This window comes from Oryza glaberrima, chromosome 7 (assembly GCF_000147395.1).
Source record: "Oryza glaberrima chromosome 7, OglaRS2, whole genome shotgun sequence".
NCBI classification, from domain to species: domain Eukaryota; kingdom Viridiplantae; phylum Streptophyta; class Magnoliopsida; order Poales; family Poaceae; genus Oryza; species Oryza glaberrima.
Window position 1 is genome coordinate 8,230,649 of NC_068332.1, and position 23,330 is coordinate 8,253,978.

Here is a 23,330-nt window from a genome sequence, read left to right on the forward strand (position 1 = left end):
ACTGGAGGTTGGGGAGGGAACAAAGCTTGGTTGGCATCAATAGATCTAACGATTATTTGGGCGCCACATCCGCTATCACTAAGAACTTGGCTGCGGCCGCCGTACCTGGATCCGCACCGCCAATAGCCCGGTTGCTAGATTCCCCCCACGCCTGGATCCGCATCACTTAGCAGCGTCCGGAGACATGAGGTGATAACAATCCGGTCCAGGTGAGGTTGGCCGAGGCCCAATAACTTAAGGTTACTCAGACCCCAACAGTTCTTTGGCATACCCACTTGGGGAAAGGCCCAATCTCCCTAAAAGACTAGTCCAGTAGGGGAAGGGTGGCTCTCCTTTTTAAGGTGGCTTCCTCCTCCCAAGCTAAGTAAGTGGGATTATTCAGAGGCTCACACGGTCGCCGCCCGACTTTTACGTCTTTGCCAGCGGGTAATAGTGGAGGATGTCCTCATCATGAGGGTTTTCAACAAGGATGAGGAGGAGAGGGCGGTGTGGTTTCTTGTAACGAGGAATCATGAAGGGATGGTGGGCCGATGGCGCTCGAGGTGTCAGGATGATGGCAACGCTCGAGGTGTCGATGGAGGAAAGGGAAGAGACAATTAAGAACGAGAGAGATGGGTGGTGGGATAGGTAAAAAAATAGAAAGTGTGACTGACAGGTGGGGTCCATATGAGGGTAAGGGTATATATGTGCATCTTTGTTCACTGCGATAGGGTCTAAAATATAAAAGTTGTAATTTAGTTTATTATAAGAAATACCCCAAGGACCTTCATATAAATAATAAAGGGTTGAAATGTAAAATATACATTAGGGTGATCTCCACTATGGGTTATGTGATTCTTGTGTGATTTTAACCCACATGGCACCTTGAGAGTTGAGACCACTGGTAGTGTTCTCCAACGTGCATGCCCTAAGCTTTAGCTCAACCTTGGCCTCTGGCTGTCACCAACACACACCAGAGGCCCTTGGTGACCCTGCTCTTGGCCTACTGCCTCGGTACACCCCATCCTGAGAAGCCAGCTCCATGTGTGGAGAACAGAAAAGAAGACAGTGCACCAAAGGAAAAAAAAGAAGAAGAAGAAGAAGAAGCAAATTATGCATCGGATGGGTTGAAATGGTGAACCGTGGCAAATAAACAAGCGTGCACCTGAACTTTATAGAGCATTTTAGCAATGGCAACAAACTATGAGGCATATTAGAGCATGCCATCCAACTTGTGCCCATCTGAGCAATTTTCCCCATGAAAAAGAAAAGGAGAAAACAATGCATCCAAACCTCAGCCGCCTCTCCACATGTGCGCGTCGGTCGGACTAAGTTTGTGGGGGCCGGGAGAATCGGGGAATCGATCGATCATGCATGTGAGGTGAGCCGAGGCGAACAGAGTCAGGCCTGCTCCGTGACACACGCGCTGCTTCGCTCGTACGTAGCCCTACCAGTACGTGGCCCAGCGCAACAACCACTCGTTTTTAATACTCCACGGGGCCCCCTACCCACACCCACCACCACCACCAGGAGGCGGTCTCGCTCACAAAAGCTGTAAGCAATGTGCCCATGATTGACCTCGCTAGCCCAGTGCGGCTTCGGTTGCTCACAAAACCAAAAAAACAAAAGAAAAACCATAGTAGTAGACGAGCGCGAGTGATGCGGGGGAGAAGCTGCCAAAGTGTCGGCGCCTCGGCGCAGGCGGGGCGGGCTACCGCGAAATACGAACGAACCCGCGCACGCACACGCGCGCGCGCGCGCGCACCGCACGGAAACGTCGGAAAGGGGAGGAAAACGCGTGGAGACCTGGCCGATTTGGGTGGTGGGAGCGGCCGGGATTAAGGGACCCTTCGCCTCGCCCACGGCCGGCGTGGAGTACTCGTACTGGACTAGTGGTACTGCACGCGCTAGCAATAGCTGCTGCTGCTCTCTCGTTGGCTCGCACTTGATTACGACATCGATCTTGCTCTCCCACTTCTGAACAGCTGCTTTTCTTTTCTTTTTTTTTTGTTAGGGTTGGAAATGGATCGGATTCGGACCGATAATAGTCCTATCATATTTTAAACATATTTTTTAAGTGGATTTGAAACGGGTGCGAATAGTGTGCGGATGCGAAGCGGATTGCTTCAGATGTCAGAAATGGTACAAAATCAATACGGACCCAATTTAGAAACGAATTAAAAATTATCAGATGTCACGTATATGTGTAATTAATACAACATCAACTTAACGATGCAACGAACAACAATACAATAATAAATCAACGAACGATCTATCATATACTGGAGTGCTAAACATCATAAATAGATGATGTCCATAATTTTAAAACACAGTTACGTAAATATAAGGTGAGACAGTAAGAGCCTCAAATTAAAGTGTCTAGGTTAATTCATAAATTAGGCTATTTTATTGGATGGTTCATGTTGTATTCAACAGATGGAGTGGTTACGTGGATTGACAATTTCGGATTATCAGGCAAACAGCCTCCTGGATAATCCGATAGAGATATCGGACAATCCGTATCCGTCAGATTTTAGATACCACATCCGTATCCGCATTAGCATCCATATTCGTCGGATTTCTATAAACTCATACTTTATCCTTGTTTCGGATCAATTCAGAGCAGATTGGATCGAATAATATTCGATCCGTTTTTATCACTCAATTCTCGTTTCCACGAGCACATTTTCTAAATTACTGAATGATGTGTTATGTATAAAATGCTTTTATACATAAGTCTTTTCGAAAGTTAAATAAATTATTTTCAAATTATAATAATTAATGCTCAATTAATCATATGGTTTACTTTATCTCATTTACCGTAGAACAGCTGGTTCGAATGAGTCTATTCTCGAATCACATCATCAGAGTATGTATGTACTTCTTCCATATAAAAAGAAGTCCACTTCTAACAATTGATTTAGGCAAACACTTATCTATATACATAGGTAGACTTTTTTTTTTAACGGAAGTTTTATGGGTGAAGTACCATGGAGTATTATGGACTAGTTGCCTGGGGTGAAATTGCAGTGGACATCGAGTGCTGGGTATATTCTGTTTTGCAACTAGGAAACGTGGTTAGTCCACGGCAATGTTTGTGTTTGTTTAATCAAGTGGCCGGGATGCCAACTGATCACAGAGAGGATCAGAGGATTCCACGCACATGTTGTTTAGACATCTTGCCGGTGCCGGGTGTCTTTCTCGTCGCTACCTCTTTCGCAGGACACGCTCATACTCATAGTCATAGGGGCGTACGACTACGAGCTAGTAAGAGTGGAGTGCGGACCGATCTAGGGCAGTAGCTTGCTAGTAGTAGAATTCTGAAGCTGAGGCGAAACGAACACAAAGGTGGTGTTTTTTTTTCCCTGAAAAAGAAGAGGAAGATTAAGTTTTTTATGCATAACGAGGTGGTATTAATGTATGATTGATTGAGTTTTAATTATTACAAACTTGAAAAAATATATTAATATGATATTTTAGAGCAACTTTCATATATAAAGTTTTTACACGAAACGCATTATTTAGCAGTTTGAAAAGCGTGCCACGAAAATTTTAATCTTCATCCAACTCTCGTGGGAGAAAAGAACATGACCAAAATATAATGACGATGTCAAATTGATGCGCTCTCCAATTAAAGCATATGCTAAATGTGTAGAGTAATGGCCAAACTCATAAAACCTTATTCGGTTAATCTTCTCTTCGAGCAATTTAATCTCCTCAACTCCTTCCATATTTCAACCCCTTTCTCTTGGGATTAATAATTTCGAAGCTTCGTTTATGTGAATATAATAAACTACACGAAAAATAAGATAAGTGATTAGAACATGATTAATTAAGTATTAAATGTTATAATTTTGAGAAATGGATTTATCTGATTTTTTAAGAAACTTTCATACAGAAAGATTTTACAAAACAAAAAATGTTTAGCAATTTTGAAAAGTGTGTTCACAATAGTCCAAGGAGTTGTTATCCTAAAACAGCTCAAACAAATTGAGTTTAATCAATGGCTAGATGATACCATCTATACGATGATCTGCGACATGATGTGATTAAAATTGGTCCTTTAATCATCTGCTATTAATTTTAACTGTTGCTATCGAAATCTTTAGTCGGATGGCACGCAAACAATTATAAAGGTCGCGACGAACAATGAAGAACGCATGCGACTACAAAGATGACGATCACGATGGACGAGGTGGACTCAAGCATCGGTGACGGCTGCGACGGATGTGGAAGAGGGCGAAGGTCGTGGCTGACGATGGGCACGAAAGACAAGGGCATCAACGGATGACGTGGATGCAAGCAAGTTGACTGTGGCGTAGCGTGGATGTCTAGCCTACGGTCAAGCGGATCCCACAACTTTGAGCTACGTGTGCCGCTAGACGACAAGTTAATCATCCGCTCTCGTTCTCTCTCCTTTCCTCTCTTTTACTCCATCACAAAATCCTACGTGAATAGGAGTTTTTATCATCAATTATTATACATGCTCTAACTATTGTGCATATTGCTGTTATTAATCCCGACTCCCGAGGTGATCACCGCGCCGCTCCACCGAACACTCGCTCACACTCACGTCCAGCAACAACACACGCCACTTCACTACCGACGATCCCACCGACTACTCGCTGTCAAAACAACATGGCCATCCCATACAACCTTTCTTTAACCACCTCTCCACCTCACTAATCATCATCATCATCAAATCAATCAATCAACGCCCCCTCCCCCTAATTTAATCAAACCCCCCTCTCCATCCAGCCTAGCATCGTTAGTTAGTCTCCCCTGGCCCCACCCACCAGACATTCCACCAACCCCCTTCCTTTCTCTCTCCCTCTTCTAAACAAAAACATCTCCCGTTTCAGTCGCCCACACACCGACACTCTCCTCTCTCTCTCTCCTCGTGAAAATATTTGTCACAAAAAAAATTAAAAGAAAAAATAACACACCCTTCGCTGAGCTAGCAACGCGGTGGTTGCTGCTCTGCTCTCTCTCCAAGCAAACACCATTATTATACCACCACCTCCCCTTCCCCCCATTTCCTCCTCCTCCCCCACGCGGCGCACCAGCTATCGCCGCCGCCGCCGACGAGGAGGGTGCGATGGAGGCGAGCGCGGGGCTGGTGGCGGGGTCGCACAACCGGAACGAGCTGGTGGTGATCCGGAGGGATGGAGGAGGAGGGGGAGGGGTTGGGGGGAGGAGGGCGGCGGAGGCGAAGGCGGCGTGCCAGATATGCGGCGACGACGTCGGGGAAGGGCCCGACGGGGAGCCGTTCGTGGCGTGCAACGAGTGCGCCTTCCCCGTCTGCCGCAACTGCTACGACTACGAGCGCCGCGAGGGCTCGCAGGCTTGCCCCCAGTGCAAGACCCGCTTCAAGCGCCTCAAGGGTGAGCTCTTCCTCCGTCGCCATTGCTCTCTCTGCTCTCTGCTTCTGCTTCGCTCTGACAATGTTGACACGGCAGGGTGCCCGCGGGTGGCCGGAGACGAGGAGGAGGACGGCGTGGACGACCTGGAGGGGGAGTTCGGCCTCGACGGCCGGGAGGACGACCCGCAGTACATCGCCGAGTCGATGCTGCGCGCGAACATGAGCTACGGCCGCGGCGGCGACCTGCAGCCGTTCCAGCCCATCCCCAATGTGCCGCTCCTCACCAATGGCCAGATGGTACGGACCACCACTACCACCACCTCCTCCTCTTCTTCCTCCTCCGATTCCGCTCTCAATTGCTCCGAGATCGAGCATAATTCGGTGTTTCCGGGTGCCCCCCAGGTTGACGACATCCCGCCGGAGCAGCACGCGTTGGTGCCATCCTACATGGGGGGCGGCGGCGGCGGCGGGAAGAGGATCCACCCGCTCCCCTTCGCAGATCCGAGCGTTCCTGGTGGGTGATCTGGTTTCTGGTTGGAATCTGGTTAGCTTATGCTGCTGGTGGTGTGAGTTGCTGATCGATGTGCTTGGTGTTTGGTTGCAGTGCAACCGAGATCCATGGACCCGTCCAAGGATCTCGCCGCCTACGGGTACGGGAGTGTGGCATGGAAGGAGAGGATGGAGGGCTGGAAGCAGAAGCAGGAGCGGATGCAGCAGCTCAGGAGTGAGGGCGGCGGCGACTGGGATGGCGACGGCGATGCAGATCTGCCACTGTATGTGACCACCTAACTTTGCTTGCTCACCAAATGTTAGTTAGAACATGTGGTTACAGTGATTAAATGACCGTAGCTGCTTCCCATGGCCTGCCGTTGTCTAATGCTTAGACTATCTTTAGAATTGCTACTAATTGCTATATTAACAGTACATGAACAAACATATATGGAAAGTCTTGTTTGATGGAATGCTAAAAAGAATCTTACTGTAAAAATGCTGACATACTACTATTTTTTTTGCCAATAACTTAATGTTTCGTTACTTCGTAGAGGATACTTGTAAGCCTATAATTGGACAGATCCCAGAGAAGGAATGCAACTATTTGTGCTAGATTAACATAATTGCCTTACATGGTTTTTACCCGCAGTACATTATTTTTGTTTTATCTTGGCTACTTCACTGTTTGACCATGATTTGCATTTGGGCTTGGTTAGTTTAATATTCATGGAAAATATTATGATGTAATGAAATACTAATTTTTGCATGTCATATGCTTGGAGTTTCATCGTTAATTCTGTATGATGCATAGACACAATAGGTTATAATTTAATTATTATGTAAGGATTTGTCTTTTCCTTGCAAATATTGTTACTAGACTCTGGTTGTAAAGTGTCTCTTTAATCTGTTGACCAGAATGGATGAAGCTCGACAACCACTATCTCGCAAAGTTCCAATTTCTTCAAGCCGAATTAATCCCTATAGGATGATTATAATTATCCGGTTGGTGGTTTTGGGGTTCTTCTTCCACTACCGAGTGATGCATCCTGTGAATGATGCATTTGCTTTGTGGCTCATCTCTGTAATATGTGAAATCTGGTTTGCTATGTCTTGGATTCTTGATCAATTTCCAAAGTGGCTTCCCATAGAGAGGGAGACGTACCTGGACCGCTTGTCACTGAGGTTAGTTAAATCCCCAAACCAAGAAATACTTGCCCTATCCTTTTGCTGAAGGTTTGAAGGTAACAAACTTTTTGCTTGTCTGATCAGGTTTGACAAGGAAGGTCAGCCATCTCAACTTGCTCCAGTCGACTTCTTTGTCAGTACAGTTGATCCATCGAAGGAACCTCCCTTAGTCACAGCAAACACCGTCCTTTCCATCCTTTCTGTGGATTACCCGGTTGAAAAGGTTTCCTGCTATGTTTCTGATGATGGTGCTGCAATGCTCACATTTGAAGCACTGTCAGAAACATCTGAATTTGCAAAGAAATGGGTCCCTTTCTGCAAAAAGTTCAATATCGAGCCTCGTGCTCCAGAGTGGTACTTCCAGCAGAAGATAGACTACCTGAAAGATAAGGTAGCAGCGTCCTTTGTTAGGGAGAGGAGAGCAATGAAGGTAGATGTCCTCATTTGTTCGTGCTTTTCTACTCGATTATTCTTTTTATATTATAGCTAGTTACACAAGTTTAATTTTCATCCAGAGAGATTATGAGGAATTCAAGGTGAGGATCAACGCCTTGGTTGCCAAAGCCCAAAAGGTTCCAGAGGAAGGATGGACAATGCAGGACGGAAGCCCTTGGCCAGGCAACAATGTGCGCGATCATCCTGGAATGATTCAGGTAATGCTTTTGCAATTTTGGTGTTTTACTACACACGTGCGATTCTTCTTTCTGTGTTACTTTAGTTCAAAGTGTTCAATTTTTTGTGTCAATAGGTCTTCCTTGGCCAAAGTGGTGGCCGTGATGTGGAAGGAAATGAGCTTCCTCGCTTGGTTTATGTCTCAAGAGAAAAGAGGCCAGGCTATAATCATCATAAGAAGGCTGGTGCTATGAATGCATTGGTAAAAGATCCTTCACATAATGTCTCGTATCAATTTCCATGTAGATTTACAGCCTTAGCACCGTTTGACATGGTTTTCTCTCTCTTTGTTGTTTGACAGGTCCGCGTCTCTGCTGTTCTTTCGAATGCTCCATACCTATTGAACTTGGATTGTGATCACTACATCAACAATAGCAAGGCCATAAGGGAAGCGATGTGTTTCATGATGGATCCTTTGGTGGGGAAGAAAGTGTGCTATGTGCAGTTCCCTCAGAGGTTTGATGGTATTGACCGACATGATCGATATGCTAACCGGAACGTTGTCTTTTTCGATGTAAGATTCAGCCTCTCTGGTACTAAGACCTTGTGGTCTATATTATGCTTGTTACTATTATGGTTCCTAATATTTGCATTGTACAGATCAACATGAAAGGTCTGGATGGAATTCAAGGCCCCATCTATGTTGGTACTGGATGTGTCTTCAGACGGCAAGCTCTCTATGGTTATGATGCGCCAAAAACAAAGAAGCCCCCATCCAGAACTTGCAATTGCTGGCCTAAATGGTGCTGCTGCTGCTGTTGTGGTAACAGGCATACTAAGAAGAAGACAACAAAACCTAAGCCGGAGAAAAAGAAAAGACTGTTTTTCAAGAAAGCAGAAAATCAGTCTCCTGCATATGCTCTTGGTGAAATTGAGGAAGGTGCTCCAGGTATTGTCAGCTTGTCTAACAATTGTCAAATAACATAAGGTAACATAAGAAAAACATCACAGTAAAACTCAAATGTTTCTTTACTGCAGGAGCTGAGACAGACAAAGCTGGAATTGTGAATCAACAGAAGCTAGAAAAGAAATTTGGGCAGTCTTCTGTTTTTGTTGCATCAACTTTGCTTGAAAATGGTGGAACCCTGAAGAGTGCAAGTCCAGCTTCTCTACTGAAGGAAGCTATACATGTTATTAGCTGTGGTTATGAAGACAAGACAGACTGGGGGAAGGAGGTAAGAAACCTAGACCTGATTATAAACTGATGGTTAATCAATTGAAGACGTTCCTCTCACCTGTAAATCATGTATTCTTGCAGATTGGCTGGATCTATGGTTCAATTACAGAAGATATCTTGACTGGGTTTAAGATGCACTGCCATGGTTGGCGGTCTATTTACTGCATTCCAAAGCGGCCAGCATTCAAAGGTTCTGCACCTCTTAATCTTTCGGATCGTCTTCACCAGGTCCTTCGTTGGGCTCTTGGATCTGTTGAAATTTTCTTCAGCAAACATTGCCCACTCTGGTATGGGTATGGTGGTGGCCTGAAATTTTTGGAAAGATTTTCTTATATTAACTCTATCGTATATCCCTGGACATCCATTCCACTTCTGGCTTACTGTACCTTGCCTGCCATATGCTTGCTCACTGGGAAGTTTATCACTCCAGAGGTAAGCATTATTGTGCTACATAATTTTGTGATCTTCTGAGTTTCTGTCTGAATCTTACATCATTTTTATTTCAAACTGCAGCTCACCAATGTTGCTAGTCTATGGTTCATGTCGCTTTTCATCTGTATTTTTGTCACTGGCATCCTTGAAATGAGATGGAGTGGTGTGGCCATCGATGACTGGTGGAGGAATGAGCAGTTTTGGGTCATTGGAGGTGTTTCTTCACATCTCTTCGCTGTATTCCAAGGACTTCTGAAAGTCCTTGCTGGTGTTGATACCAGCTTCACTGTGACATCAAAGGCCGGAGATGATGAAGAGTTCTCAGAGCTATACACGTTCAAATGGACCACCTTGTTGATACCTCCAACTACACTGCTGCTGTTGAACTTCATTGGGGTTGTAGCTGGAGTTTCTAACGCTATCAACAATGGATATGAATCATGGGGACCTCTGTTCGGGAAGCTCTTCTTTGCATTCTGGGTGATTGTCCATCTATATCCGTTCCTCAAGGGTTTGGTTGGAAGGCAAAACAGGACACCAACGATTGTTATCGTCTGGTCCATTCTACTGGCTTCAATCTTCTCACTTCTATGGGTCCGGATCGATCCTTTCCTTGCGAAGAATAATGGCCCTCTTCTGGAGGAATGTGGTCTGGATTGTAACTAAGCAGCCTACACTCCATATATGCGGTGATACGAGCTTGAAGAAATTATTTTGCAGGCGGCGAATCAAGCCCAAGTTTTTAAATTCTTTCCTGTAGATAGAAATACAGATCTCCGGCATTTCTTTTGTTCCACAGTGGTAGGGCAGCTTCATCTGTGTGTATTAGGGCAAACCAGAAGCTATGTCAATTCTTGTGCAGTGCTACCAGAGAAGTCAAATCTACTCCTGTGGTTGATCCAAGATTATTTATTTATTTGGAGGGGATTTCCATCATCGCTGAGCTTACTTGGTGGAAGCTGCAGCATGTGTAAGCTAAGTTACAAAGGCGTTGCCTTGCCATTTGGACAGAAGGAAGGAAGATGCCAATTGTTTATTTTAGTAAATTAAAATTGAATTGAATTATGCACATTCCGGAGTTCATTTGTTCCACTCAATACCATACACAGCTGGCTGGTGGTACATTTAGCATGAACAGATTTGTAGGTGTTTAGCAAATGTACCTAAGTTGGATTCATCCGGTGTGTGTTGTTGTACAAGTGGCCATACAGTAGCGCAAGTGGTGGTGGGCACTTCACTCCTGTTTGTTTTGTGTAACCATACAGCATACAGATGATAAAACTCTTGTTCACATTTTACAGAGAGGGAAACTTGGTGTTTATTTTCTCCTTCTAATGCCTGATGGTTTGCCAGTAGTAGTAGTATCTGTTGCTGTGTATGCTGTTTTTATTTTCGTTTGCAAAATCTGTTACTGCCTGGATGGAAGTGGAACAGACACGTCGGCGGTGTTTGAAAATTGAAACTGATGATGATGAAGATGAAGATTAAATTGGTGCACTAACAATAAAACGAGAAAGCTATTAGCATATGATTAATTAATTTTTAATTATTACAAACTTGATAAATATATTTATTTGATATTTTAAAACAATTTTTATATAGAAAACCAAAAGTTTTCACATGGAATATACTTTTTTAAGTAGTTTGAAAAGCGTGGTAACAAAAATCAAGATAAAATCTGTATCTCAACGACGAGAAAAGAACACCGATGTGTGCCAGCGTAATGGCAAATTGTCAATACAGATCATTCTCCGTAATGGCAAATTGTCAAAGCTGATCATTCCCAGAGATGAGCAGATATTTGCGCAGAAATCGTGTGTGTGGCCGGCCTGAAAAAGTGTAGCCTGAATGCGTGTCTGATGGAAAAGTGGCCAGCAGCTGTGTTTACGGGGACCATGACCATGCATGCCACGGACACCGGCAGGGCAAGGCAGCTAGGGTTGGGGTCAGTCAGTACGAGACGAAAGAAGGCACTGGCACCGACCAAGGTGCCATGGGGCCTGCGGGGTGTTAAAGCCGCCGTGCTGGGAAGACGAGAGCAGAGCAGAGCAGTCGTGCGTGCAGAAGCAGAGAGAGAGAGTGTGTGTCTCACGCGGTGGCAGCGGGCGGGTTGGCAGGCAGCGTTGGAGCTGGAGGTAGTGAAAGCGGAGGACGGCGCGGCGCGGCGCGGCTTTTGGTTTTGGACCGGACGTGTCGTGGTGACCGTGACCCGTCCTGCTGGACTCACGGGCGCCTCGTCCTCCGGCTCCGCGTTTTGGCTCCTTGCTGGTCGTCCCCGTCCCTCTGCCGGAATTAATGGATCATATGGACCAGACGCGCTTCATTTTTCTGTGAGTAACTGCAACTGTATCACATATAGGCATGGTTTAGTTCTCAATTTTTTTTCCTTTAAACTTTCAACTTTTCCATCACATCAAAAATTTCTTACACACGTAATTCTAACTTTTCCATCACATCGTTCTAATTTCAATCAAACTTCTAATCTTGACGTGAACTAAACACACCAATAAGAATATAAGATGAGAACATATAGCCTTTGTATAAGATGCAACGGCATGTATGGGGCGTATTGTTTTCTTTTGTTAATCCTATCTAAGTAATTTTTATAAAACCCTATCCATTATGGTCCAAAGTTATACAAATCATAGATATTTTAATACATGGCACGTAACTACAAATATCATAAAGGTTCACAAAACAATGACATACTCCTATATTAAAATTTTAAAAAGTTTAGTAACATTTATACGACGGATAAATAACTCATAAAATTAAAATGTGATCGTAAAACTCAAAAGTGTGGTGGTCCAAAATCAAAATGATCAATAGTATGGTTTTATGAAACTTTATAGGGTGAGCCTCTGAATAATCCCACTTACTTAGCTTGGGAGGAGGAAGCCACCTTAAAAAGGAGAGCCACCCTTCCCCTATTGGACTAGTCTTTTAGGGAGATTGGGCCTTTCCCCGAGTGGGTGTGCCTAAGAACTGTTGGGGTCCGGACAATCTTAAGTTATTGGGCCTCGGCCGACCCCACCTGGGCCGGATTGCTATCATTTGGTATCAGAGCTGGGCCCTTGTTTAAGGGGGTGGGAATGATGAGGACATCCTCCACTATTACCCGCTAGCAAAGACGCAAAAGTCGGGCCCTTGTTTAAGGGGTGGGAATGATGAGGACATCCTCCACTATTACCCGCTGGCAAAGACGCAAAAGTCGGGCGGCGACCGTGTGAGCCTTTGAATAATCCCACCTTGCTTAGCTTGGGAGGAGGAAGCCACTTTAAAGGGGAGAGCCACCCTTCCCCTATTGGACTAGTCTTTTTGGGAGATTGGGCCTTTCCCCGAGTGGGTGTGCCTAAGAACTGTCGGGGTCCGGGCAACCTTAAGTTATTGGGCCTCGGCTAACCCCACCTGGGCCGGATTGTTAACATTTCTCCCTCGGTCCCAAATGTACCAAATTTTAAAGGATGACATATGTATTAAAGCATGAGCATTGCAAGCTCCTCTTTGGCCATTCGTAATGCTCCTGCGTGATGTGTGGACTCGTCTAGCCACGTAGGGCAATAGTTGCTGTGGAGAAGAGAGTAGGTGAGGTCCATGGCTCTAGTTTGGTTCTTTGTGTCTTGTTTGAGCTACGAGAGCCTTGTCCTGCAAAGCGTCAGGCGCAGGGCCCACTCAGTGAGTAGACGAGGAAGAGAGGAGAAGCGACGGAGTTGTACAAGGGAGAAGGGGAAGCGGCTGCGCTGTGCATTGTGGTTGTCGCCATTGAGGGCCGTCGGGGTTGCCATCGCTGAGGGCCACCAGGAGCAGATCAACTGCCAAGTCCCCTGCCCATGAAGATACAACGATGATGCTACCTCTGCAAGCATTTCAGTCGCTGTAGTCGTTCAGAATAAGGGTGTTCCGGATGCCACCTCTGGTGTCAACTATGCTCGAAGTTGCCATTGAACTCGTTGCATTGGCACAAGCAGATCTGAAGCAGCAGCAAGTTCAGATCACCACGACCACCGATGTAGCCAAGGCCACCTCGACCATCGATGTGGCCTCCTAGAGGAGTGCTACACATCTGTAGGCGCCGTGGTTCCTCTTCTTGTTGGTGGTAGCATCGGCGGTGGCCGGTGAGAGGATGACGATGCCGGTGTCCTTGTGGAGCATGAGCCCTTGGGCCGCACCGTCGATGTCGCGGCCGTGGACAAAGAGGAGCACGAGCTCGGTCCGTGCCATCGGAGCTCGATTTGGCCCCGTCAAAGCTCGGTTCGTGGAGAGGGAGAGGAGAGGGAGGTTGTTGCCATCATGGCCTCCTGTCGCCCTTGCTGCCTTCGTCTGCTGAGCCGCCGCCGCTAGGTTCTAGGGAGGAGATGCACCGGGGAAGGGGAGAAGGGAATAGTGGCTGTTGGTGAAATGGTAACTAGGGTACCCCTTTCCCCAGGGATCTTGCACTCTTTTCATATTAATTAAGATGAAAAAGCTTACTTAGACCATCATAAAGCTAAGGCGCGTAATAACGGGGCTTGGGACCCACCATAAGGGTGAGTCCTAGGGCCCCTATCTCACGTTACAAGATGGTTATTGCCGACGTTTGATGTCGCGATTCCGGTATTTGCATAGTATGGGGATCGTTGGTACTAGGATATACACGAGACCGAGGTAAAAGAGATGGAGATGAGGATTTTTATACAGGTTCAGGCCCCTGAATTGTCAGGTAATAACCCTACATCCTGTTGGCCGAAGCCGGTCGTTGCTCTTATTCACCATAATCACACCAGTACAATATTTAGGGTAGCCTATCTAACTGTTGTCGATATGGCGGTCTGAAGTTCTGACTCGTAGTCGACAACAGGGTAGTCTTCCTCCTCGAGTTTGTGCTCAGCGAGATCAGAGACAGCGCTAGATCCCTACGGCCGGCCTCTGAAGGTACCGGATAGGGTCGATCTAGACATATCTCTGATGTTGATATCCGGCGGCTTGTCTTGGCGTATGTTGGCTTGTATTGGCTTGTGGCTTTGTGGCATCTATGGTGGGTGTGTCCCATGGTGGGTGTCTTCCATGGTGGGCGTTGATTGTCCTCTCCTCCTAGGGGGTCTTGTATTTATACCCATAGGTGTCCCCTTGTCCAAGTAGAACTAGGGAAACCAATATGGATACAATCTGAGTAGTCCTTGTCGTTTCCATGTAGAACTCTGGTTGTCCTTCCTTATCCAGAACTCCTCCTATATCCGCAGGTTGTTTCCGTATAGGACATGGTATGTGGTGGGTCCTGCTGAGATTTAGTCAACTACTATTAGGTATGTGGTATCCATAACCCTGACAGTAGCCCCCGACTTCGATGCAAATGAACGAATTCTTATTCTCAACCGCGCGCAGACCATGGAGTAACTGTTATCGTGCTCACGTGACCGTTCTCGGTGAGTTCAGAGATAACGTTAGACTTCCTTTATCAGCCTCGTGTGGGCACCTAAAGGGTTTGTCTGAGTCAATCTCCGACGTCAACCAAGAAAGTACAGAACATACGACTAAGTCTCCCGTCTTGCTGTAATCGAGAATTTGGATTGAAGTCAAGAAATTTTATCTCGGTGAGTACACCATCTCTTCATTCCGTATTCCTTGTCGAGATCCACCAACTGTTCTCGAGTGATCGAAAAGGCACAGAGCTTGTGACGAAACCTTGTCAACATTTGTTATACTCGCCTTAGTCGATCTTGGTGTGTAGAACCATAGAGACATGGAGTCTTCGTCAATGTTGAATAGAATTTTCCTGAAATCAATACTCAGAAAAGAATATTAGATAGAAATAGCCCCCGAGCGAACGCTCAAAGGGTGACATGTTATAATATGTATAGAAAACTGAAAATGAATTGAATTTACAGACCAATGTTTTGTATATGAGCGTCTACTCTTTTATCGACTTCGATCAGTTAGTTTGTTGAGTTATACACTCTCCCTAGCCTCTAGCCTTGTCGTCGAAGAATCGTTCTCAGAAGATAAGGCTCTTGGGCCTTTGACCTGCCTCGGTTGAACAAGCACGGATCCTAGCCCCCAGCCGTGAAGTTGGAAAACCTAATTTCCGATTACACGGCTTGGTTAATATGCACGGCGAGAACTCTTACATGACCAGCTCTTACATGGTCTTTTGTCTCTACAGGATCCGACAAGGCCTTATTGGCTCTGGGCGTCCCTAGCCGAAGTTCCCTTAGGTTCCTCGGAGGCCTTGTCAAGACGGCGTAAAGGGACATGAGAATAGGTTTCAACGCTAGGTGCCATCGTGGTAAGGGATCTCTGGGTAAAACACTTGGCAACATTGTGTACCTGATATCAACTTTGTTGAGGTAGAGGTAGCGGGAGAATTGCTACACCTCTGGTCGAGGACCAGGTAGGAGTCGTAACTCGACCACTTGAAGTGGAAATAGTGGGAGAATCGCTACACCGCTGGTCGAGGACCAGATAGCAGTCGTAACTCGACCACTAGAAGTGGAAATAGTGGGAGAATCGCTACACCACTGGTCGAGGACAAGATAGTAGTCGTAACTCGACTACTAGAAGTGGAAATAGTGGGAGAATCGCTACACCGCTGGTCGACGACCAGATAGGAGTCGTAACTCGACCACTTGAAGTGGAAATAGTGGGAGAATCGCTACACCGCTGGTCGAGGACCAGGTAGTAGTCGTAACTCGACCACTTGAAGTGGAAATAGTGGGAGAATCGCTACACCGCTGGTCGAGGACCAGATAGCAGTCGTAACTCGACCACTAGAAGTGGAAATAGTGGGAGAATCGCTACACCACTGGTCGAGGACCAGATAGTAGTCGTAACTCGACTACTAGAAGTGGAAATAGTGGGAGAATCGCTACACCGCTGGTCGACGACCAGATAGTAGTCGTAACTCGACCACTAGAAGTAAATGTACGAGAGATCGCGATGATTGACTGGTTGAGAACCAGTGAGTAGGTGTCTCTCGATCATTTGGAGTCGTGGTACGAGGGCCGCTACGGTGCCGGTCGAAGACCAGTCATAGCTGTTCCTCAACCATCTGAAGTCATGGTGCGAGGACGGCTGCGTTATTGTTGTAGTCGTACCTCGACCATCTGAAGTTAAGGTGCGAGAGATTGCTACGTTTTACTAGTTCGAGAACCAACGAGCGAGTAGAATTATCTCTCGAACACCAATGGAAGTTGTGGTGCGAGAGAATGCTACGTACTAGTTCGAGAACCAGCGAGCGAGTAGAATCATCTCTCGAACACCAATGGAAGTTGCGGTGCGAGAGATTGCTACGTAGTGGTTCGAGAGCCAATGAGCGAGTAGAGTTATCTCTCGAACACCAATGGAAGTTGCGGTGCGAGAGATTGCTACGTACTGGTTCGAGAACCAGCGAGCGAGTAGAGTTACCTCTCGAACACAAATGGAAGTTGCGGTGCGAGAGATTGCTACGTACTGGTTCGAGAACCAGCGAGCGAGTAGAGTTACCTCTCGAACACCAATGGAGGTTGCGGTGCGAGAGATTGCTACATGCTGGTTCGAGAACCAGCGAGCGAGTAGAGTTATCTCTCGGACACCAATGGAAGTTGCGGTGTGAGAGATTGCTACGTGCTGGTTCGAGACCCAGCGAGCGAGTAGAGTTATCTCTCGGACACCAATGGAGGTTGCGGTGCGAGAGATTGCTACGTGCTGGTTCGAGAACCAGTGAGCGAGTAGAGTTATCTCTCGAACACCAATGAAGGTTGCGGTGCGAGAGATTGCTACGTGCTGGTTCGAGAACCAGCGAGCGAGTAGAGTTATCTCTCGAACACCAATGGAGACGCTAGAGTTGGTTTATTACATGTGCATCTCATGTGGCCAGCATGACTCACACACCCAACTTGTAGCATATCCGGATGTCCGTTTGCAATCATGTCGGGTGATCAAGCCGACGACGTTCGCGAGGAATTATCCGTTAACAACCTTTTCTCGAGTAGTCCAGCCATGGCCGGTACTATGAGATAGGTCATCGGTCTTTGTTGGTTGGTTGGGCACGACGACTCTGCATTTGTCGAGATCGTTTTCGATAATGCGGTGTACTCGACCACAACCTACTCGGGTGCTCAATTGTTCCTGAAAAATATTTTCTAGAAGGCAAGACATATAGCAGATAATATCGAGTATGTACTCAAAAAACTGCATGGATCTTCTAGTATTATCAGGATATAACGAGCAGATGTAAATATCAGGCATTATGCAAACCGTAAGCAAGCATGATTCATATAGGAGAGAACAGAGCGAGCCCCCAGCGTTAGACTGTAGCCGATTTAACATCGGGGACACCCGCGCAACAGATATTGTATAAAAAACATGCTCTAGGTAAACATAATAAATCATGGATCTGACAATGCTGTATGATCTGAATAGGTACGATAAATTGTAGAGAAAATATTGCGTACCTTTGTAGATACATGCCGGATGTGTCTACGAAATTAGTAGATCAATTTAAAAAACCAATCTACCAATTACCTTGTTGCGTACTCGTTCGATATCATGCGATCTGACATCTTTTGGTACGCCGCGGAGCTTGAGGCTTGGATGATCTCGATAGACCAAGTTGTCAATGACGATGATGGTTCCGATCTGGTTAGGTTGGATCTCCCCCTCAGCTGAAGTCGTCGAGTAGCTCGTTGTCGAAGAATCCATCTCTTAAATACATCTCGTCGAAACCTTGAAGCACCAAAATATCCCCTACCTGGCACACCGCTGTCGACGTTTGATGTCGCGATTCCGGTATTTGCATAGTATGGGGATCGTTGGTACTAGGATATACGTGAGACCGAGGTAAAAGAGATGGAAACGGGGATTTTTATACAGGTTCGGGCCCCTGAATTGTCAGGTAATAACCCTACATCCTGTTGGCCAAAGCCGGTCGTTGCTCTTATTCACCATAATCACACCAGTACAATATTTGGGGTAGCCTATCTAACTGTTGTCGATATGACGGTCTGAAGTTTTGACTTGTAGTAGACAACAGGGTAGTCTTCCTCGTCGAGTTTGTGCTCGGCGAGATCAGAGACAACACTAGTTCCCTACGGCCGGCCTCTGAAGGTACCGGATAGGGTCGATCTAGACATATCTTTGATGTCGATATCCGGCGGCTTGTCTTGACGTATGTTGGCTTGTATTTGCTTGTGGCTTTGTGGCGTCTATGGTGGGTGTGTCCCATGGTGGGTGTCTTCCATGGTGGGCGTTGATTGTCCTCTCCTCCTAGGGGGTCTTGTATTTATACCCATAGGTGTCCCCTTGTCCAAGTAGAACTAGGGAAACCAATATGGATACAATCCGAGTAGTCTTTGTCGTTTTCCATGTAGAACTCTGATTGTCCTTCCTTATCCGGAACTCCTCCTATATCCGCAGGTTGTTTCCGTATAGGACATGGTATGTGGTGGGTCCTACCGAGATTTAGTCAACTACTATTAGGTATGTGGTATCCATAAACCTGACACTTATATGGTTTGAAGGGCACGGGTCCCCAGCCTGCCTAGGGACCCGGGCCCACCTTTTCTCTTGTAGGTTACACGTCCCTCCCAAAGAGGAGCGTAGATGCCTACAAGATCTATATTTTAAGAATAAGGCTGAGGGAAGCCTAGATCCCAGCTTGCTCTGGGACCTAGGCCCATCTTTCCCCTTGTATGTTACTCATCCTTCCTTGAGAGGAGCGTGGAAACATAAAAGATCTACATCTTAAGATCATAAACCAAGGCGGAGGGAATCCTAGTCCCAGCCTGCTCTAGGACCAATGCTTGCCTTTGCCCTTGTATTTTGCATGTTCCTCCTTGAGAGGAGTGTGGAAGCATACAAGATCTACATCTTAAGATTGAAGGCTGAGGGAGGCCAGGGTCCCAGCCTGTCCCGGGACCCGGGCCCTCATTTGCCCTCGTATGTTACACCTTCCTCCTTGGTAGGAGCGTAGAAACGTACAAGATCTACATCTTAAGATGGAAGGCTGAGGAAGGCCAGGAAGCCTGTATCAGGACCTAGGCCCTCCTTTGCCCTTATAGATAACACGTCCCTCCTTGAGAGGAGTGTTGAAACTTACAAGATATACATCTTAAGATTAAGGCTGAGGGAAGCCTAGATCCCGGCCTGCCTGGGACCTGGCCCCACCTTTGCCCATGTATGTTTCACCTCTTTCCTCAAGAAGAGTGTTGAGACGTGCAAGATTTATGTCTTAAGCAAACAAACCAAGGGGAGATTGAATCCTAGTCCAGCTTGGGATCCGGGGCCCCCTATGTCCTTTTAGGTTACATGCTCATCTTTGAGAGGAGCGTCGAGACATATAAAATCTATATCTTAAAATTGTAGGCAAAGGAAACTGGGTCACAGCTTGGTCTGGGACTTGGTCCCTCCTATACCCTTGTGAGATGCATCTCTTTCCTTGAGAGGAGAGTTGAGACATATAAGATATACACATTTACAACTTTTCATCAAAGACATCTTCAAGAAGCTCGTCCAAAGATAACTAAACTACCTTTTCTAGGACAAGGGGCACAACCAGAAGGCTTTGTTGAGTAGTGAACGTGCCCCTATGCCAGCTATGGGCAAACGTTTACTGCCATAAATGAAATAGGTTTAAGAGGGAAACTCCAAGTGGCCTGGGGTTGAAAAGACATGGAAAAGACACTAACGCTGAGTGATTAGGGACAACGGGCGTCTGTACATGCGTCGCGCATGCCCAGCGACACACGACTTTTCCAACTGGGCAAAAAGGAGCTGTGGCACTATTTTGGGTAGGTTGGGGATCGGTAGGCCCACCACGAGCTACATGGAGCTGGCCCAAACCAATGCCCGGAGAGCCTGGGGCAACTTAATCACATATTTTTGGTAGGTTTTTCACGAAGATTGGAAGGAAACCAACTGGCAGCGGCAAGACAACCAAGAGAGAACATATAGGAAAAGCAAAAATGGTAATCTGAGCCCCTCCTTGGACTATAAAAGGAAGGGGATATGCCACTAAGAAAGGGATGCTTGAGTTTAGCTTGAAAAAGTATAGCTTGTATTTTTCCAGATCCAGATAGCAAACACAAAAAATTAGGAGTAGTATATTACACCTCCGGGTGGCCTAATCCTGTATAATTCTTGGTATTGGTTGGATTGTGGGGAACTCATGCCCCATCCTAGGTGATCTCCACACATCCATTGTAGCCAACCCCTGGTTGAATCTTCATCAGGGGACGCGTCTGCACTTCCCTGCTGCTGGAGAATCGCCTCTCCGATAGTGGCGGTGGAGAGGAGAGACGCCAGTGGAGGGGAGAAGCGGCGACGCTGTACGAGGAGAAGGGGATTGGGTAAGAGGGAGAGTTTGGTGGGGAGGAGAAAACGTATAGGTCAGGTCTGACATATGGGTCCGGCAATAGGCTAGATATATGTGTACTCCTTTTTGTTGTTATAGGGTGTAAACTATAAAAGTTTTAATTTATTCGACAATAGAAAATATCATAGGGATTGACAAAGAAATAACTAGGGTCTGAAATCCTGTACCATGGGTTATGTGCTCTAAATGAATCTTGTGCTTATGTGGCATTTAAGGGTGCTTAAATGACGATCCCGCACTGTGAATGTGTCAGGTAGGATGAAGCCTTGGGATTCAGATTCGGTGATATTGCGATAGCATGGCACGGTGTGACATTGGAGTGATCTGGGGCGTTGAAAACTAATCCAATGGTCCGCTGCACTGGCCCAACTGCAGGACTCCGTTTTCACCCCACGCGTCTACCCTTCCTGCCAAACGACGTCTACTCCAATCTCGGCCCAATCTCGCGTGCTCGCATCGCGGCCTCCCCACGCCAGTCTGGAGAGGCGCCAGGCCACCACGCCGCCGCGAGTGAGGAGGGGACCGGGCGGCCGCCTCGTCGCTTCGCCTCCCCTTGACCGTGTCAGGCCACCGCCGTGAGCTAGCTCGGAGCCGCCGCCGCGCCAGGCCGGAGAGGCGCCAGGCCACCGCACCGCTGCGAGTGGGGAGGGGACTGGGCGGCGGCTGCGCGAGGACCTTGATGTATCTGAACTCTGTGTTGGTTTTGGCATATTTTTGATGTTTGGAGTTCCATCTCGCTAATTCTACTGAACATATGCTAGCTAATCCAATAGCTAGCACTAATCGAGCAACAGAGCCAAAGCACCCAACTGAAAGGGGAACACACAGCAAAATTGATGAAGCACAGGGGCGCGTAGGCACCTCTTCCGCACCGGGAGGCGGTTGGACCTCGTCGATGTTAGGCCCGGTGGCCGTCTGCCTCCACGCGCGGCCTGCCGCGGCAGCACGGTAGGGCCCCGGCCCCGGCCTCACGTGGCAGCCGCCAGACCCCCTCCACACTCGCGGCGAGCTCGTCGGCCTGTCACCTCTCCGGTCACGGTGGCGGCGACACTCCCCGTTGGCTCGCGGACGCGCGCGATGAGAAATTGGGGGCATCGTCTCCTGCCAGTAAGTCTCCGCTACGGGGATGAAAACGGCGATTTTTTTTTGCATGCGTGTGGGCCCAACTAAAGCAGACGTTGGATTCGTTTTTGATGGCTCAGATGCATGGTATGTCATCTGGTGACTTGCCATAGCAATGTCAACGAAGCTGAATCTGATGCCTTGGGTCTATGCTAAAGTGGGGACCGGCTTAGTTACTTTCTTGAGTTTTGTTAGCATGCTTTTTAAACCGCTAAACAACATGTTTTATATGAAAACTTCATATATAAATGTTTCTTTTAAAAGATCAAATAAATTTAGGTTACTCACCTTGATGTTAAGTTCAAATTTTAGGACCGTCATCTCGACATCGAGTTCGAATTATATTTTTGAATTGCAATACCATATATAATATGTCTCGGACTTAAAATGAACTTATTCCAAATTTTAATAATTTATATTCAATCATATGCTAATCACATTTAATCATATTCAATCATCTGCTGCACGACGCCGTCCGATGCCGACGCCTTCGCATCCCCAAACAGTGATTGCGCGCGTCTGCCACAACCTCGCATCTTAGGGACGCGACGAAGGTATATTACAGCAATTAATAGATTCAGAAAAAAACTATATTTTTAAAAAACATTTCAGCTGTCCAAGTTTAAGTTGTAGAATTGGTACGAGTGCTCATATTCGGTAATTATTTTCTTAATAATAAACAACCTAATATTCGATAATAAAGTATCCGCGAGCTAATTTAACCAATCTCAAAGATATGTTGATACTAAAGACATAAAGAGGAGTAATATGTGCGTATGCATGTTCCTAGAGGTGTGTAGTATGTGCGAGTGTATACTAGCGTCCGCTTCTATATTATTTTTCTGATATCTGGCATACACGTGCATGCTCGCATATATTTTCAAATAAACGAAGTCACCTGTAGCATCCAAGTAGTTGTGGGGGTGAATCATGCACATGGTTCGACCTGACTGATACAGCAGCAAATGCGTAGGCGACCGACCGAAATACGTGGCCATTATTATTACTGTTATTTTGAAATTTCAAACAAATAGGGAGGGCGAGGGCGGCATAGGGCAAACTTTTATCTATCCTTTCTTGGAACCTTGATGATCAGTACCGACGATTTGCCCATGGACAGCAAGTTAAATTAAGACCCCATGCTGCCAGCGAGACGAGGAAGTTCTAGAGCAATTGTTGAATTTTTGACTGCACCTGTGACCAAGCTGATTGGTTAAAACTAGAGCCAAAACCGTTTGTGCCTCGAGGATTTAATGTCACTAGCCGCCCACCCGTGTGGTGCACGGACTATTATTATTAGTGTTTAATTATAATCGTACATATGACTTAATAAGTTTGTTAAATATTTACAAACGAACTAAAATCAGTATTAAATATTAAATCACTTGGAAGTGTTCTAACTTCTAAACTGGGTATGTATGCAAGGTCAAAATAATTATAATATTGTTTCAAATAGACAGTTTTATACTTGCATTCTACAGATATTTCACGTTTTCTTATCCTACAGGACTCATGTTTTATTTTTTTTACCTTTCCTTACAAGATCTATAGATAAATGGGATCTGTCACTTTTTTCATGATTA

At 46.3% G+C, this 23,330-nt stretch overlaps 1 protein-coding gene across 1 annotated transcript; it reads left to right on the forward strand.

Annotated features, from left to right (window-relative positions):
- Window positions 1-4,889: 4,889 nt before the first annotated feature.
- On the forward strand, window positions 4,890-10,609 carry LOC127778664 (probable cellulose synthase A catalytic subunit 6 [UDP-forming]). The gene is made up of 13 exons (XM_052305286.1): window positions 4,890-5,363; window positions 5,439-5,638; window positions 5,744-5,855; window positions 5,946-6,114; window positions 6,749-7,015; window positions 7,103-7,448; window positions 7,534-7,671; window positions 7,767-7,892; window positions 7,992-8,204; window positions 8,291-8,579; window positions 8,669-8,865; window positions 8,949-9,299; window positions 9,381-10,609. Exons 1-13 carry the CDS (start codon window positions 5,078-5,080, stop codon window positions 9,963-9,965), a joined length of 3,279 nt encoding a protein of 1,092 aa, XP_052161246.1. The 5' UTR covers window positions 4,890-5,077; the 3' UTR covers window positions 9,966-10,609.
- The last annotated feature ends 12,721 nt before the right edge of the window (window positions 10,610-23,330 follow it).

Coding starts and splice junctions, on each gene's coding strand:
- LOC127778664 (XM_052305286.1), top strand. CDS start 5,078: ATGGAGGCGAGCGCGGGGCTGGTGGCGGGGTCGCACAACCGGAACGAG. Junction 7,016..7,102: donor CTGGACCGCTTGTCACTGAG/GTTAGTTAAATC, acceptor TTGTCTGATCAG/GTTTGACAAGGAAGGTCAGC. Junction 7,449..7,533: donor GGGAGAGGAGAGCAATGAAG/GTAGATGTCCTC, acceptor ATTTTCATCCAG/AGAGATTATGAGGAATTCAA.